Source organism: Patiria miniata, unplaced genomic scaffold (assembly GCF_015706575.1).
Source record: "Patiria miniata isolate m_02_andy unplaced genomic scaffold, ASM1570657v1 HiC_scaffold_8, whole genome shotgun sequence".
In the NCBI taxonomy this organism is placed as follows: domain Eukaryota; kingdom Metazoa; phylum Echinodermata; class Asteroidea; order Valvatida; family Asterinidae; genus Patiria; species Patiria miniata.
Window position 1 is genome coordinate 1,408,668 of NW_024037075.1, and position 16,214 is coordinate 1,424,881.

Below are 16,214 nucleotides of genomic sequence, written 5' to 3' on the forward strand. Positions count from 1 at the left end.
AATGTATCTATTTGTTTCAAAGATTAACTCCATGGCTCCCATTAATAACTAGCTTAACCTCCTATATACGACAGGCAAGTATTGCAACTGTTTATCATAAATATTTCAAATTGCACCGTTCAAAGACGGAAAGCAACACGGATTCCAATAGCCAGTTGAAAAATCCATTTTGGATTGATCTTATCCGCCATGCAAAGCTCCAAGTCATATAATGACTGGAAAGCCAATTTAATAAGGTACTTTTAGATGAAAAAATGACGGAAATTGGTCAATCCGTTCAGAAAATATCACCATTTTATACACAATGACCCTAAAACCCGTCTCGTCCAAAGAAATGCGATTTTAAGAATCGTCGTTGCAATTGATTGTCTTCAACATCACCGGCGATAAAATCTCAGAAATGTGAAAAATATTCAACACAATCCCTTTGAAGGGCCGTCCTTTAAAAAAAAGTAGATTTTCTAAATCATATTGTTTGCCTAACCAGGGTTGTTGATAAAGATATTGTGTACTACAGTTGGTGACAGCTGTTGAAGCGAGTATCCTAAGTTATTTTCTGTATTGTTCCAAACAGTCAAAACACACAATGAATTGCTATTTTTGGACGAGACAGGTTTTAGGGTTATTGTGTTTCAATGGTGATATTCTTTGAACGGATCGAGCAATTTCGGTACTTTTTTCATCTAAGAGTAGCTTATAAAAATCGGCTTTCTAGTCATTACTATTTTTGGTGCTACATAGTTTTTTTAAACATGAAATATATTTTATGAGGTTTGGGTTCCGCTTTGTTTTTGACTCACCCTTAAGATAAAATGGAGGAGAAATGCCCAAAGTCTGAGGGGCCACTGAAACATGAATTTATCTTGATTAGACTTCCTGATTCTCACCCTTAACACCACAGGAAAGGAACTTAATCAGATCTTAAAAGGGAAGGAAACTGATCGAAATCAGATCCACGTTGTCAATTTCACGGTACACAATGCAGACAAACAACAGATGCATGTGGGCCACCAAAAAGGGTTGAATTTGATTTCAACACACAAGGATGTGATTTGTCTTTGGTAAAAATTTTAAAATTATCGGTTTTAAAACATGTACCAAGCCAAGAGTAATTGTGTACAATGAGTCAGTAACATATACGAAATCGTAAAATACTCCAAAAGATGAAAGCCGTGTATTAGGTCTATGTAATCAGAAGTCAATCACAAAAACGCTAATTCAACATTAAACAAAAGAATGCCTTCTCCATTCAAATTCAAGAGTTTTATCACAATATTTCAGATTCGAGGGCGAAAATTTCAAAGGCAGAATTTGCTAAATACATAACTTCGGCATTAAAAACTTGCCGTTCCAGAAAAATCTACCATTTATCGTGCTAAAAAAGGGTCCCCAAACTAAATAAACATCAACATCAACATTTCTAATTTTCTAAAAAAAAAAAATAGCTTGGAATTGGGCCCTTGTCATATTTAGGTTTCAATGTCTTTGAAGTATTTCGAGGGACACACGTCTACATTTTCTCAAACGCAAAAAGAATATCTATTTGCTACACACGTAAAGAACATATTCAACTACCGTTTATCAAGATAAGGTTCCCACAAAATTGGCTTCACTTCATTGTACAAGTCTTCGAATTGTTTTATCAAAACTCTTTCAAATTGACCTGGTCAACGACAAAAAGCAACACCGGAACTCCACTGTCCACTCAGTCCTACACCAAAATATGTTGTAAAATTAAATCATTGTTTTGGGGAGCAGGACTTTAATACAGGTCAGATGTAGGGGAGAGGCCCAAAATCTGAAGAGAAAGTTGAAACATGGATTTATCTTGATTAGACGTCCTATTCCCCACCCTTACCGCCACAGAATGGAACTTTATCAGATTTTAAAAAGGAAGGAAATTGCGGATCGGATTCAGATCCATGTGACTTTCACAGCATTACAATGCAAATGTATATTAGATATAGGTTGCCCACCAGTGGAATGAATTTGACTATGGCATACCAGGATGTGCTATTTCTTTGGACCAAATGTATACCATGAACCATAATGTAAAAAGCCTTTGAGCTGATATTTTGTATCCTTTATAAAGATTTTGAAATAAATGAATGAATAAATAAATACCATCAACGGTTTAAAACCTGTACCAAACCAAACCAACAGTTAACATAATATAATTATGTAATGGTGGGCGGTAGACTCGAAGAGATAAGAGCAAAGTTACAGTCATGTCAATCGTAAGTCAATTACATAATGAACAACCAAAAATAATAGAAGAATGCCTTCTCCATTCAAATTCAAGAGTATAAACTACATTTCAGATTGGAGCGAGTCAATTTCAAGCACAGGTTACTCTTATATAGGCATGAAAAGCTCCCGTTATGCGTAAAAACGGTTCCTGCTAAAAAAAAATAATAATTCCCAAACTTTAATTAACATAAAATATATTGGCTGTAATAAATAATGAATAAAATCTTTGGTATAAAAACCCAAAACCCCTCAACGAGGAAAAGAGTGGTTTAAGATATTAAACGTTTACTTTGATGTTCCTCTAATAGATGCAGGTTCTTCAAATGTATTAATAAATAATGTATTATTACACGTCATAGTAAACTTCGTCACATATTGATTGGGCTTTCATTATAAATCAGTGGGACCTTATGTTTTGGAGACAACTTACGCTTGATACAATTGTAGACATACTATGGTTTCTGGGTAAGGTTCTGCACCAGTTCATCCCATTGTTTCGTAAGAATCTGACCCTCTTCGCACTTCAGGGGCGTTAAAGGCTCAAGAAGGTTAGGGAGAGTGCATTCTCGAAGCTTGATCGGCAGGATGTACTTTCCACCTCTCTTATTGTTCTCCCTCTCGGCATGAACGAGTGCTGTGTACGACCACTCCTGGCTCTCAACCGGAGGCGTAAGGATGATGACAAACTTGTAGCTCTCTCTCAGACATCGTATGATCTCCGAGGGGATATCCATGCCGACGGTGAAGTCTCGCCGCTGGATGCTGCCCAAGAGCCCGTGCTCTGACTCCAGCTTGTTGACGAACGCCACCGTCCACCGGCTGTCTCTCTCCGCGTGCCACACGAAGAAGTCGTACCGGTACCGTGACCTGTTGGAAGATGAGTCCAGCGATTCCGGCGGATTCAGTTCACTGGTGCGTCTCTTGGAATAATCTGCACCAAAGTGTTTGTCTTGGAGAATTCGAACAAAGCCAGTTTTCTCTTTGGTGCTGTAGTGGTCAAAGTCGTCGCTAAAGTAGTCCGACTGATCCTCCCCGAGGGGTGTTTCAAGGATCTTCTCTCGGACGTTTTTGGCTTCCTCTTTTTGGAGAAGGCTACCTTCTAACTGGTGTTTCCTCTCCAGACATTGAGCCCATCGCTGATGGGTCAACACCGGGTCAAAGTAATCGTCTTGCTCACTGTTTGTAGCCCGTTCAAATTTGACCAGGGCCTTATCGGTTTTCCCGAGGAGAAAGTAAGCATATCCCAGGTCTGAGTAGTCTGCGTGAAACTCCTTCATTTCGAGAGCCTTGTGGAGGTCTTTGACAGCTTCTGGGAGCCACTGTCTCGCCTGCCCTGTCCTTCTGTCCTCGTCGTCAGCTGCTTCAAACATACCCAGGAACATGAGTGCACGGTGTCTATACCCAAATTGTGACGGGCTTTTACTGAGTGATTTGTCCAGCAAAAGTCTGGCTTCTTCAAAGCGTCCTAGCTTGACGTATTCAGAACCTACCCTGCGGAGAACAATGTAATGTTCTGGGTGGATATCTAGACCTTTTTTGTAGCACTGTGCCGCGGTGTAGTGCTGGAGGTCTGGTTCATCAGGGAATGCCATTGCCATGCTTCTGTTCTCGGGGTCGTGATTGACAAGGATGCCAAGAAACACCCAAGACAGAGCTTTGTAATCTATAGAGATGCTTGTGCGTGCTACCTCCAGGAAAAATTGGCAGGCCTTTAAGAATCCCTCCCTGATCCGCTCATCTGAGTAACACTCAGAATTCTCAGGCACGAAGTCAGCTTCCTTGGCAAGTTTTCTGAGGTACAGCATTTGAATGTCCCTTCGGTACAAAGCCAGGGCGTGGTCAAAGATCCACTCTGCTCTCTGCGGGCATTCGCATTTTCTACCAATGGTCGCAGCTCTCTCAATGTACCTCATGTACCGGAAGCACCGCTTAAACTGCTCGAAGTAGCGAATAGCAAAGGCCTTATCCGCATAGGCCATGGCTCGCTCGGTATAACTGGCCTCTTTCAGAACACAAACAAGCCTCCCCTGGTAGACCTTGTGTTCCTCTATCTCGCACAGCTTCTTGTGGATGAAAGCCAGGTTTCCCAGAGCGTTGACGTTGTTTGCGTCCTTGTCCAAGACGTTTCGAAAGAACCCCAATGCCTGGTCGTGCTTGTCGAGATGGTAGGCGATGAATCCCTGCAGGTTTCGAGTAGCCGTGTAGTAGGTGGGGCGGTCGTCGAAGTCCCACTCCTCGGCCTCCCTGGCAATGATGCCTTCCTCTCGACTGAGAGTCTGTCGGTCTGCAACCACAGGGCGCAGCTCGGTCCAGCTCAGGTGGCATCCAAAGGATTCTATCACATCATCTTCCCAACCATCGGTGGACGCCATGTCAGTGTACCCCCGACTGGATGTATGCAACAATCTACTGCGTAGACTACCCATTGATAGTTTGATATTAACCTGAGCACTTGACGAACTTGAATCACATCGAAATTCAACTCAACCTCTCCCTGGCGTCAGGACGAAAGTCCACATTTCAGTCGCCATTGACAACGCCGTCACTGAGAGGGCATCGACCGATAATAGTAGCTCAAACCGAACACGAACTGAAACATTCGACGCGAGTTCCCACGACATGTTCCGTGGCAAATTCCCATGGACAATCGAGCTATTATCAATGCACAGCCTGTCGATCGTTACTGAGGAATGAATTCCACTACATGCAGAGCATTATATACGGGCAATGTTTTCACACAGGTGGTTTCGTCATGGACTTCCCGTTTCGATAGGCACATGACTTCAACAGAGCCTAAACAAACAAAACGGCGAATTGTGTAATAAGGGTCACAACTTTTCAGCAATGAAACATTATACTAAACTTGCCTACTCACTGCCTCGTTTGCGAACTTAACTATAACTTCGGAATCAATCCCATTATGGGATTATTTTCCACACACATGCATAGGGGCCTAGTAAAGATGTGTGCGAAGCTTGATCCACGTACAGTAAGACCAATAGCACTCGAGATATTATTGGAGAACAAATCGTTTCGTGGCGCTGGTCTGAATACGGGTCGTTACCCTGTGGTTACTTATATGGTTATTATGATAGTCTTGGTCCGCGTACCATAATCACCCAGCTTAAAGTGTCTTTGGCACATGCTTGCAGTATAGTTTTTCATTGAGATGTCCATTGACCCTATTATGTGCATTGTTATACGTGGTTTTGTTCAGAGCGTTCCTCCGTACGTGCGTATTATGCAGCTCTTCTCAACGAAAAGAAAAAGAAAAAAACAATACAATACAAACAAACAAAACGGAAACCTTAAAACACTTTCAATCTCAATGCTCATTTTAGTAATACAAATATGGTTTAAATAATAAAATGCTCAAAGCATGGCTTCACGATCGAGCCTTTTTTTTCTCCAGGTGGGGGTGGGTTGGGGGGCACGAGCATAATATAAGGGGGGAGGGGGCAACAAGGGCGGACATATAACAACATTTTGCCTAAAGTTTTAGGGCACCGACTGGCCAGGCAAGTACTGCAAATTCGGGGTGGGGGGGGGGGGGAGAAACCGCCTCTGACGATAGAGGGCGCTGTAAAGGGTTGAAGGAATGTGGGGAATTACAAATCGAGTAAAAGAAAAAATAGTCCTCTAGGCCGAAATTCCTTTTCTGTTTAATTACTCAATCTTAATACAAAGTAAACAGATAATTCTTTGGCAAGCGGCATATTTTGTGTTTTCTTTGTGGTGTGTGTGTGTGGGGGGGGGGGGGGGCACCTATGGGTGGGCCACCTGGGGTGGGGCTGGGAATTTCTTTTTTTGGGGGGGGAGGGGGGATCACTGGTGGAGAAGCTAGCTTAACAAATTCCAGAGCACTGAAATTATCTGAATATAGACATTTCGAAGAAATCATTGCTGATATACCACACAGTATGTAGTGTCCAGTCATTATGACTCATCACCTAAAAGTAAATATTGAATCAAACTGAACGATTGTCGGAAACCTAAAATAAACAAGCCACTTTTTAACTATGAACTGTGAAGATCCAAATGGCAAGAGGTAAAGTGCACCTTTGGGCACTTTCAAACGTCTGCCTTAATAATGGCATAGAACACGATAACTCAGTCCCAAAAGATGCAAGAACATAATGAATTTCGTTCCATGGTTCGATCAGTCCCGGTCCGAAATGGGCGTCTTGGGCGATGCTCCGAGCATACGCCAAACTGCAACACAGTGTGTACCTTAAATAAACCGCACCCGGCGCCCAGCATTGATGAGTTGACTGTTAACCCGCAGAAACGACAAATGTCCCATGTCCGCAGTGACAATGTGTCATCATAAAAAGGGGTTCCCCAATATTTCCACAGACATAAAGAAACACACATTATGACTGATGTGAACACCTTCAATTTCGCGCATGCGTAGTAACTCTTCTCTAATTTTGGTTAGTTGTTTCATAACATGCTCATTCCAATCATTCACAGCTCACTCTCAAGTAAAACCCAATGAAAAGTTAAAGAATTTTCTAACAGTATCTCAAACAGCATAAGCTATAGGTCTACACTCTTGATTAAGGCATATATTGTGGCCGATAAACAGGGGAGATCGGGAAATTGTGCCTTGGATGATTCAATTAGCATGGCATTTGGCACACACAGTCAGAGTTGTATGTCTTAAGACTAAGAGAGATTAACAATTAACAATTTTCCAAATATTCAAAATGGCTGTCATTGCTTGTTATTCTACCTTTATTTCTTTTTCAAAGGCATATCTGCAATGGCCCTATAATATCTTTCCCATGACATACTCTGTGTGCCAAATGCCATGCTTGTATAAATTTGGCACTATCACATATCTGCTGTAATAACAGCATTACGTTATAGCTCCATGTTTGAGGGTGTAGCCAAATTTAAAATAACAATTTCAAGACCTTTTTTCCATAACATGGCTCATTAATGTGGCAATTGAATCTTACTAGTTCAAGCCGTCTCACTTCCTTGCCGAAGTGTCAAGTGTAGGCCTCAACAGGAAACCATGTTCAGATCGGGTCCACAAGATAGAGCGGGCGAGTCACAATAGAAGACATCGAATCTTGTTGTTTACACAGCTGTAATGTACACATTACGACTCGTCAATCATTATGCGTGTGACGGCGTGCTAAATGGAAGCGCCATATATTACCGACATATCACAAATGCGACAAGTGAACAATAACGATGGTTTGCTGATCATTAGTTAAGGTGGGATTTTCGAGACATTCTTTGACCCCACAACAATGCATTATCAGTCGGGAGGCTCAAGTTGGAGAAAAGTACACACCGCGAATAAACAGAATACAAACACAGACGCGTTTGAAATAGGTGAACGGCAGAACACTAGTGCACAATAAGCTCTGGCGAAATATGCCACGCCGATGACACATACGGAACACCATAGTTTTTGTCAATTTTTGGGACATTTTCTCCTTCTGGATGCCGTCCAATCACTACACAAAATGGAGTCCACCTTGTTTGAGGAAGATGAGTGCATGGAGGAAGGAATTAACTCCTGCTATGGAGGAAGGAATTAACTCCTGTTAATTCCTTCCTCCATGATGAGTGCGAGTGCACAATCATTGAAGCTCTGGCCGTGTTGCAAGAAGTCTTGCATGCCAGTCTTGCATGAAATCGATCAAAATGATCCCTGCCAGAGCTTAATAATGCGGGCGAAAATGCGACGCCGAAGGCTAAAAAGTAGGAAACACCATACTTTTTGGTCAATTTGCGGGGACAGACACACAGACAGACCAACCACCAAGTGACATGTAGAAGCTCCTGCTAGAGCTTAAAAAGACATACGAATAAAATATGTCAGTCGAGCATGACGAGTAACAAGAAAAACATGCATGCTTAATAACGACGTATCAGCATAAAACCATAATCGCCAAAATGTATCTTCATCTATTTATTATCGACAATTTTCATACATGTATATCTGAAGATATCTGGAATTAAAGGTAATACACAACATTAAATGCTTTCACTGTAAGTGTAAGAAATGGACGGATTTGGGGGTTAGCATTTTATAGCAAATATTGTTACAATGACTGTTTAAAGTGTTCATAGATGCTGGAAAACCAAGAAAAACAAATGTTGTACTAGTAGTCTGGTTCCCTGACCCTACTTCAGACAAAACGGAGCAGTTTATAGGTACATCGATGAATCGTCAGGTCAGGGAATCAGAGTAGCTGGCTTGCACCACCTATTCACGGATGTGAAACCGATTGCAAACAAAATGTGGACTAGTTAAATTTGATTGGGAGCGGTATTTGAAAAAAACAACCAGTTAATTTGTATTCCAACGATGGTCGGCCGACCATCGTTTTATCCAAGACTCCACTTTTCTTGAAAATGACAGCACACCATGTAACATGATTTAACAGGATGCTTGAGACTATTATTCACTTACAGTCAAGTATGGTATTTCAAAATAATGGGGTAGTTTTGTTTGCAAATGTTGCATATTACCTTTAAACTTAAATAATTTTATGATAGCATCTGAATAACTGGAAAGGTCAAACGGTAATTTGTTTGTTTTTTTGACTGTATGAGTCATCAAGCGGTCTAGTCAATTTATCAGCTGCATGCAAATTTCAATCCGTCGATCCAGGGGCCTTCGCGGAGCTGGTAAACAAAAAAAAATTCTCAGCTTAGCAAAAACAGGATGCCAGCGCAAACGCAATGCGACGAATGTGCATGGCTGGTACTTCGCTGCTTTCGGCTTAGCGGAAAACTTCGCAAGAGGTATTCTCTGATTAGCAGCTCTAGGAAGTTTAGCCCTGGTTTCCTTTATAATATCTGACCTGTTGTAAAATGTGAACCCTTTTCATGTAGTGCGCATGCGTTTACCTGCACGACCAGTCGTAATGTACAATAGGCCTACATACATGAATACACCGAGCAGGCGTTAAAATTATACTACATGTAGTCTTCTAGTGGTAACGATAACCTTTCATAGACGCTAACTATTACCCTTGTCTGGTTATACAGTCGAACACCTTTATAAGAAGGTCATTTGGACTTAACAAATTACCTTGTTATAACCGGTAGGTACCTTGTATTATCAGTAATGGAAAACAAAGGAAAAGACGGGCCTTACATCTTGCTTTAACAGTGCTCTTCTCGGGCCAAAAAAAGGCTCCGGTTTCTGGCCTGTGCGCGCGTCGGCAAAATTAAAACGTTTTTTTTTTTCAATATGATGATGTCTCAAAACCGCCAAACTGACTGGTTGGACTGGAATCCTGCTGCTGCACAATTTTAACGTGTTTTTAGATGGGGTTACGGTCGAGTATGAGCTTTATGTGGCCTCTCTGGACCCCGATACATTTTGCACTAAATTTAGTCGGGCATGGCACTATTCGCAGTCATCAGCCGACATTTGACGAAAAAAGAAAGTAAAAAAAAAAGGCGCGTCGCCGCACCACTTTTGGGGCAGGCTCCATACCAGAAACGCAAGACGTTTTTTTGGCCTTAACAGGGTTTAGCTGTATTGTCTTCCTCACCCCTACTTCATCACTTCCACTTAAGTCATCAGTTTTCTGAGTTCTTTAAAAAAAGAACCAATATTACATAGTGTCTTAGTCACATTGACACACTCTCTCCCAAAACTTCACTTTTGACAAGCACACTTGATGGCATTCGCACAGCATCAGTTATGGACACACTGCCAAATGTGTTTAAACATGTTAAAATATTTCAATAAATATCTACTGATGCATTCTCTGCCCTCTTTTTTCTTTTCACATAATATTAAATCTTACATCGTATTTTTTTTTAACAAAAAGTTTCCAAGAAAGCGAGACGAGAAATGTTTAACTTTCAGTTTAAGACAACTCTTATCGGCAGTGCGTCCACAACCGGTTTAACCACGCTCATTTCTGACTATCGATCGATATCATTTGCACTGTTTACTTAGAAATGCGGTACAGTATATGATCATTCAAAACCAATGTTCCCAGTGAGATTATATCACAAAAACCGAAAGTCAATTTTGACTTGCTACAAATAAACTTGACCTGCCATTTAACTTGCAGGGACATTGAATTTGAAATTAGTACACCCAAACAAGTATAAAACAATAAGTGATCCGCGGATCGCAAGTGTCGCCAAATGCAATAATTGGTGTACTCCTATAATTTTACTCAAATTACAGCCAAAATCATAAAATGCGATTTCAAGAATCGTCGTCACAATTGTCTTCACACATCACCAGCGATAAAACCTCAATTTCAAAGTAAAAAAAAACAAAGTCCTTTTGAAGGCCCGCCTTTAAAAAAACATCATTTTATAAATCATATTGTTTGCCTAAGCACGGTTGTTTATAAAAAATATTATTTACTTCAGCTGTTGACAAGTTATTGAAACAAGTATTCTGTGTCATTTTGTTGTTTCAAACAGTCAGAACACAGAATAAATATTGTTTTATTTTGGACGAAACAGGCTTTAGGGTTATTGCGTTTAAATGGTGATATTCTTTGAACGGATTGAGCAATTTCAGTATTTTTTTCATCTAAAAGTACTTTATGAAAGTGGCTTTCCAGTCATTATTATTTGTGGTGCTACATATTCTGTAAAATGTGAAATATATTTTGGGGGATTTGGGTTCTGGTTTTTTTGTACTCGTTCTGTAACATGACTTCAGAGGAATGAAATAAGGAAACAGTCACCGGTCAATTCCATACGGCTGCAGCTATAGTATGCACAATGTGCTGCTAATAACCTTATTTCTAAATAATGGATGTAAGTGTAACCCATGGCATGTATGCTTATGCCATGGTACTCGGCTACGTCTGGCTCAGCTCAGAGTTATTGTTCAGCGTTATATTCCTTTTGCTGAACAGCCCTATGAGATTGACCTCCGGAGTTTGAACTATTTGACACCATTTGTTTCACAAATCGACGAAACAACAATTAATACAGTCATAAAATACGACCCGATCTTCGGTTTGCAACAAAGGACACCACGGGATTTCACGGCGCTGTTAAGCACAAAAAAATTTGCTTAGCACAAAAAAATTAGTCTGGCTTTTAAAAGCAGCTCACCAGCCAAAACTCCATGAGATGTATATTGCTCCTGATTAGTATTCAGCTATTGTTTTCTTAGCATGAAAATCACACAAAGTTTTGGCTGGTAACGTGCTTTTAAAAGCTAGACTTTTTGTGCTAAGCACATTTTTGTGCTTATTAGCAGCGCCGTGAAATTGGGCCGGCTCGATTTCATGGCGATGCTTAATCATCGAGTTCTGCGCTTATGGTCACCATTATGATCGTGCTTACAGCGCTAGCAAAGAAATTCTGCGCTAGGAATGTACGCACGCGCCCAATTCCTTGCTAAAATGTATAAAAGCACGCTGATCTTTCTTCAGTTAGGCTATACGTCAGCAGAACCATGACATTGAGCCTGAACAAAACCCACAAAGAGCAGGAAAACAATTATTTTAAATTGAACTGAAGTGGACTTAACAGGTGTAATGAACAGGTGGACAGAATGTTACCGCCCTTGTGTTAGTTTCTGCACCAGTTCGTTCCAGTGTTTCTTCAGGAGTTGGCCCTCTTCGCACTCCCGGACAGTTAGAGTCTGAAGCACATCAGGAACGGAGCAATCTCGGAGCTTGATGGGTACCATGTACTCCTCACCTCGTCTGCTGCCTTCCATAACCGCCTGATTGATGGCAAATGATTCCCAGCCCAAGCTAACGGTGGGAGGTCGAGGAGTGAGGATGATGATAAACCTGTAGCTCTCCCTCAAACATCGTATCATCTCGGAGGAGACGTCCCTTCCGACCTCAAAGTCTCGCCGCTGGATGCTGCCCAAGAGCCCGTGCTCTGACTCCAGCTTGTGGACGAACGCCACCGTCCACCGGCTGTCTCTCTCCGCATGAAATACAAAGAAGTCGTACCGATAGCGGGTCCTGATGTGAGGCGTGTCCAGCGCCTCTGGGGGATTCAGTTCAGAGGTGCGTCTCCTGGAATAAGCTGCCCAGAAGTGGTAGTCTTGGAGAATTCGGACAAAGCCAGGTTTCTCTTTGGTACTGTAGTGGTCAAAGTCGTCGCTGAAGAAGTCCGACTGATCCTCCTCGAGGGGAGTTTCTAGGATCTTCCCTCGGACTTTTCTGGCCTCCTCTAGTTGTAGCAAGCTACCTTCCCGCTGGTGTTTACTTTCCAGACACTGAGCCCATCGCTGATGGGTCAACACCGTGTCAAAGTAATCGTCTTGCTCACTGTTTGTAGCCCGTTCGAACTTGACCAGGGCCTTATCTGTTTCCCCGAGGAGAAAATAAGCATATCCCAGGTCTGAGTAATCTGCGTGGAACTCCTTCATTTCAAGAGCCTTGTGGAGGTCTTTGACAGCTTCTCGGAGCCACTGTCTCGCCTGCCCTGTCCTTCTGTCCTCGTCGTCAGCTGCTTCAAACATACCCAGGAACATGAGTGCACGGTGTCTATACCCAAATTGTGATGTGAGCATATCAAGAGATTTGTCCAGCAGAAACTTGGCCTCAGAAAAACGTCCTAGCTTGACATATTCCGACCCTACCCTGCGGAGAACAATGACATGTTCCGGGTGGATCTCCAGGCCTCTTTCATAGCAATCTCCTGCCGTGAGGTGTTGGAGGTCTGGTTCATCGGGGAATGCCATCGCGATGCTTCTGTGTTTCGGGTCGTGATTGACAAGGATCCCCAGGAATACCCAGGACAAAGCTTGGTAATCCCTCGAGGTGCTGGTTCGGGCCACATCCAGGAAAAACCGGCAGGCCTTCAGGAATCCCTCCCTGATTTTGTCATCCGAGTAGCACTCAGAATGCTCAGGCGCGAAGTCTGCCTCCTTGGCAAGTTTCCTGAGGTATAGCATCTGGACGTCTCTCCTGTACAAAGCCAGGGCATAGTCGAAGAACCATTCTGCTCTCTGCGGACCGTCGCATTTTCTCCCGATAGTCGCAGCTCTCTCGATGAATCTCATGTACCGAAAGCACCGTTTGAACTGCTCGAAGTAGCGAATAGCATGGGCCTTATCAGCATAGGCCCTAGCCCTCTCTTCGTAACTAGCTCTATCAAGAACCCTCTTGAGCTTGTCCCAGTACTGATTCCGCTCGTCAATCTCGAACAGCCTTTCATGGATGAAAGCGAGATTTCCCAGGGCGTTGATGTTATTCTCGTCGTTTTTCAGGACATCACGGAAGGACCCCAAAGCCTGGTCGTGCTTGTTCAAGTGGTAGGCAATGAATCCCTGCAGATTCTTGATAGCTGTGTAGTAGGTGGGGCGGTCGCTGAAGTCCCACTCCTCCCTGGCAAGGATACCTTCCTCTCGACTGAGAGTCTGTCGGTCTGCAACCACGGGGCGCAGCTCAGTCCAGCTCAGGTGGCATCCGAAGGATTCGATCACGTCATAACCAGAGGCCATGATGCCGTGGTATTCCCTCCGCCTGATAGTCTGATGCCCATCGCAGTAGTTCAAGCTACCCATGGATCTGAACTGCCCAGACTGGCGATGGGAATCGTGATTTAATTTTCAGTGTCATTCAGACAGCGAAACTGACCTCTACCCGCCACCTCCGTCCATCCTTACTTGAGAATCCAAAGCTCTCTTCTCAGCAATAAATTCGGGAACATAACATTCCTCTGAGGATGTTGTTAGAAACAATTTCGCGCATCACAATTCATTCAGTTTCCTAAAAGATTTCAAGAGTCGAGGTGGTGCTCACGGAAATCTTCAAGAAGCTCACAATCTCTATGTGTAATACTCTTTCAATGATGAAAAGAATGTGTTCGGATGGACGCACACCTTAAAATGTACACAAAGTGTATAGAAGTTGCATCAGACTATTTATCCACAATATGTGTTGCGCAAACACGTAGTAAATAAACCATCCAGCGACACCACAAACACGTCAAGCAAGTGCACTTTCGATGCGTCGTCCACAGAGCAAAACGTACATGAACTGTACATGCTATACTCGCATTTTCGCCTGCATAGTTTTGCCTCATGATCCCAGACCAGTGAAATTGAGGATAACTTTTAGTTTCTACATCATACTGTGTACTTCTGTGCAAAATAAATAAACTTTCCAATGTGAGAGTTGACGTGTGCACTCGGACCGTCTGTTACCGTGTACGTGGTTAACTATCATTAGTGGCCATAATGATTCAGCTCCTTACGCGCACACCGTCATGTCCATGATGTTGCGAAATAAGGGGGAAAACACCAAAAAGTCACCAACTGCTGCCTTGCAGGTTTACAGGTTGCAAGTGCAAGACGAGTGTCGTGAAAGAGAAAGTTCTGTTTACAAGGAAAGCACTCCATCCACGCAGTACAATGTTGTGTGCCTTTATCGATCCGTGTAGTCTGAAGTAGTCTGGTTTGCCTTTCCAAAAAAAAAAAATCGGTGTGCGATGAATGTACATGTACAGTCGACAACTGCACTTTTCTGTCTGACAATATTATTATCAGGATAACTCCTCCGTCTGTAACACGCTACAATCTGTTCAATATCTTCCATAAAATGAGTTTTTCCAAAGTGAAGTTCGAGGAATAGGTGGTGAAACTGCGAAGTGAATCCAGGTATACCCGTGATACAGTCAGGGTCCCTGCTGTACGCGTGCGGTTAGCTTGTCTGCTCACGTACCAGTACACCCAGCCACAGCAAAACAGAAACTGCAAAACCACTTCGAGCGTGGGACGGACGTCAGCATACGGTATTCATGTACAATCAACGAAACAACGGCGGGGAATTCCACACAATGTTATATGCACGTCCACACAAGAAGCTGAATCCAAGCGCTTATTCGCTAGGCACATAGATGTATGATGTGAGGTACATGTACATGTAGTGAACATGACTGTGCAGACTAAATAATGCAGCCGGCCTCATGTGCAGTATGTTGATGAAGAAACGAATGCTGTCTGTCTGGTGACGCGTGTCAAAGGTCAACTTTCACGTCTCCCCCGGGCGTCAATCTTTGACTACATGTAAGCGGGGACGGCCAATGGAATTTTTATGTGTTCATCTTCCCATGATCTTCTCAAAATTGAAATGAAATGAATTTGCTAGAATATGAAAATAAGGTGTCAATGATCGAAAGATTATTGACACCAAATTTAAATTAATGATACAATACTATAAATTATATCGGGGTCTGATGGGCTATATATATATTATGAGGAGCGAGGTCTGATTTAGATAGGTGGGCGCTGAATTCAACCAGATAGATCGCAATAACGGAGCATCTCCTTTCTGAGAATTAAAAAAGAATATGGACAAAAAATTCTAGAATCAACAACTAAACATCAGGAATTACGAAAGAAAACTTTTCTGTGGGGAGGATTTAATATATTTTTTTTGAGGGGGGGGGGGGGCGGTGTTTAAGTCCCGCCCCGTTGAAAAAAAAAACACAGCTGAAATACAGGTTGCCTATGGACTGTATAGGGCGAGCTACTCTAAGCATAATCACGAGAGTGTAACTATGTTACTCCATGCATGGTCAAAATATGGAATAAGGTAACAAAAAATATGTCCATTGTTCACAAACAATGAAATGAATTTTCTGTTGGTTGCCATAAAAAGGCCCATTGCCTCTGTAAAGCCAGCAACTCCGAGGTTTCTATGCTTGCGCATACGTGCAGTTTATGCAGCGGCGCCGCTGGGCCTGGGTACTCCACCCTGACCGAGCTGCCAAGCAAAGGTCACGCGCGTGACTATGCCTGTGTGGAATTTTACGCGGAGGGAATTCCCCGTTTTTGCTCCGTCTGGTCATTAAAGCTACAGTCCATCATTTGTAATTTGTGCATTTTGTTCGTTTGTGCGGTTACCGTTAAAATTTGCGATACAGCTGGGCGATTAGAATAATGTTAGACGGGACAGCTGGGGATATTTTTAATTTCGGGAACATTATTTTTGAGGAGCGATCGATCTTTCAGGTACTTGCTTTTGTTTCACAAGGAT

The 16,214-nt window shown here is 42.6% G+C and overlaps 2 protein-coding genes across 2 annotated transcripts; both read right to left on the reverse strand.

Annotated features, from left to right (window-relative positions):
• Positions 1 to 738: 738 nt before the first annotated feature.
• LOC119719795 lies at positions 739 to 5,264 on the reverse strand. The gene has a single exon (XM_038189286.1). It carries the CDS (start codon positions 4,674 to 4,676, stop codon positions 2,703 to 2,705), a length of 1,974 nt encoding a protein of 657 aa, XP_038045214.1. The 5' UTR covers positions 4,677 to 5,264; the 3' UTR covers positions 739 to 2,702.
• Positions 5,265 to 11,418: 6,154 nt separating this feature from the next.
• LOC119719072 lies at positions 11,419 to 15,370 on the reverse strand. The gene has a single exon (XM_038188374.1). It carries the CDS (start codon positions 13,736 to 13,738, stop codon positions 11,768 to 11,770), a length of 1,971 nt encoding a protein of 656 aa, XP_038044302.1. The 5' UTR covers positions 13,739 to 15,370; the 3' UTR covers positions 11,419 to 11,767.
• Between the last annotated feature and the right edge of the window lie 844 nt (positions 15,371 to 16,214).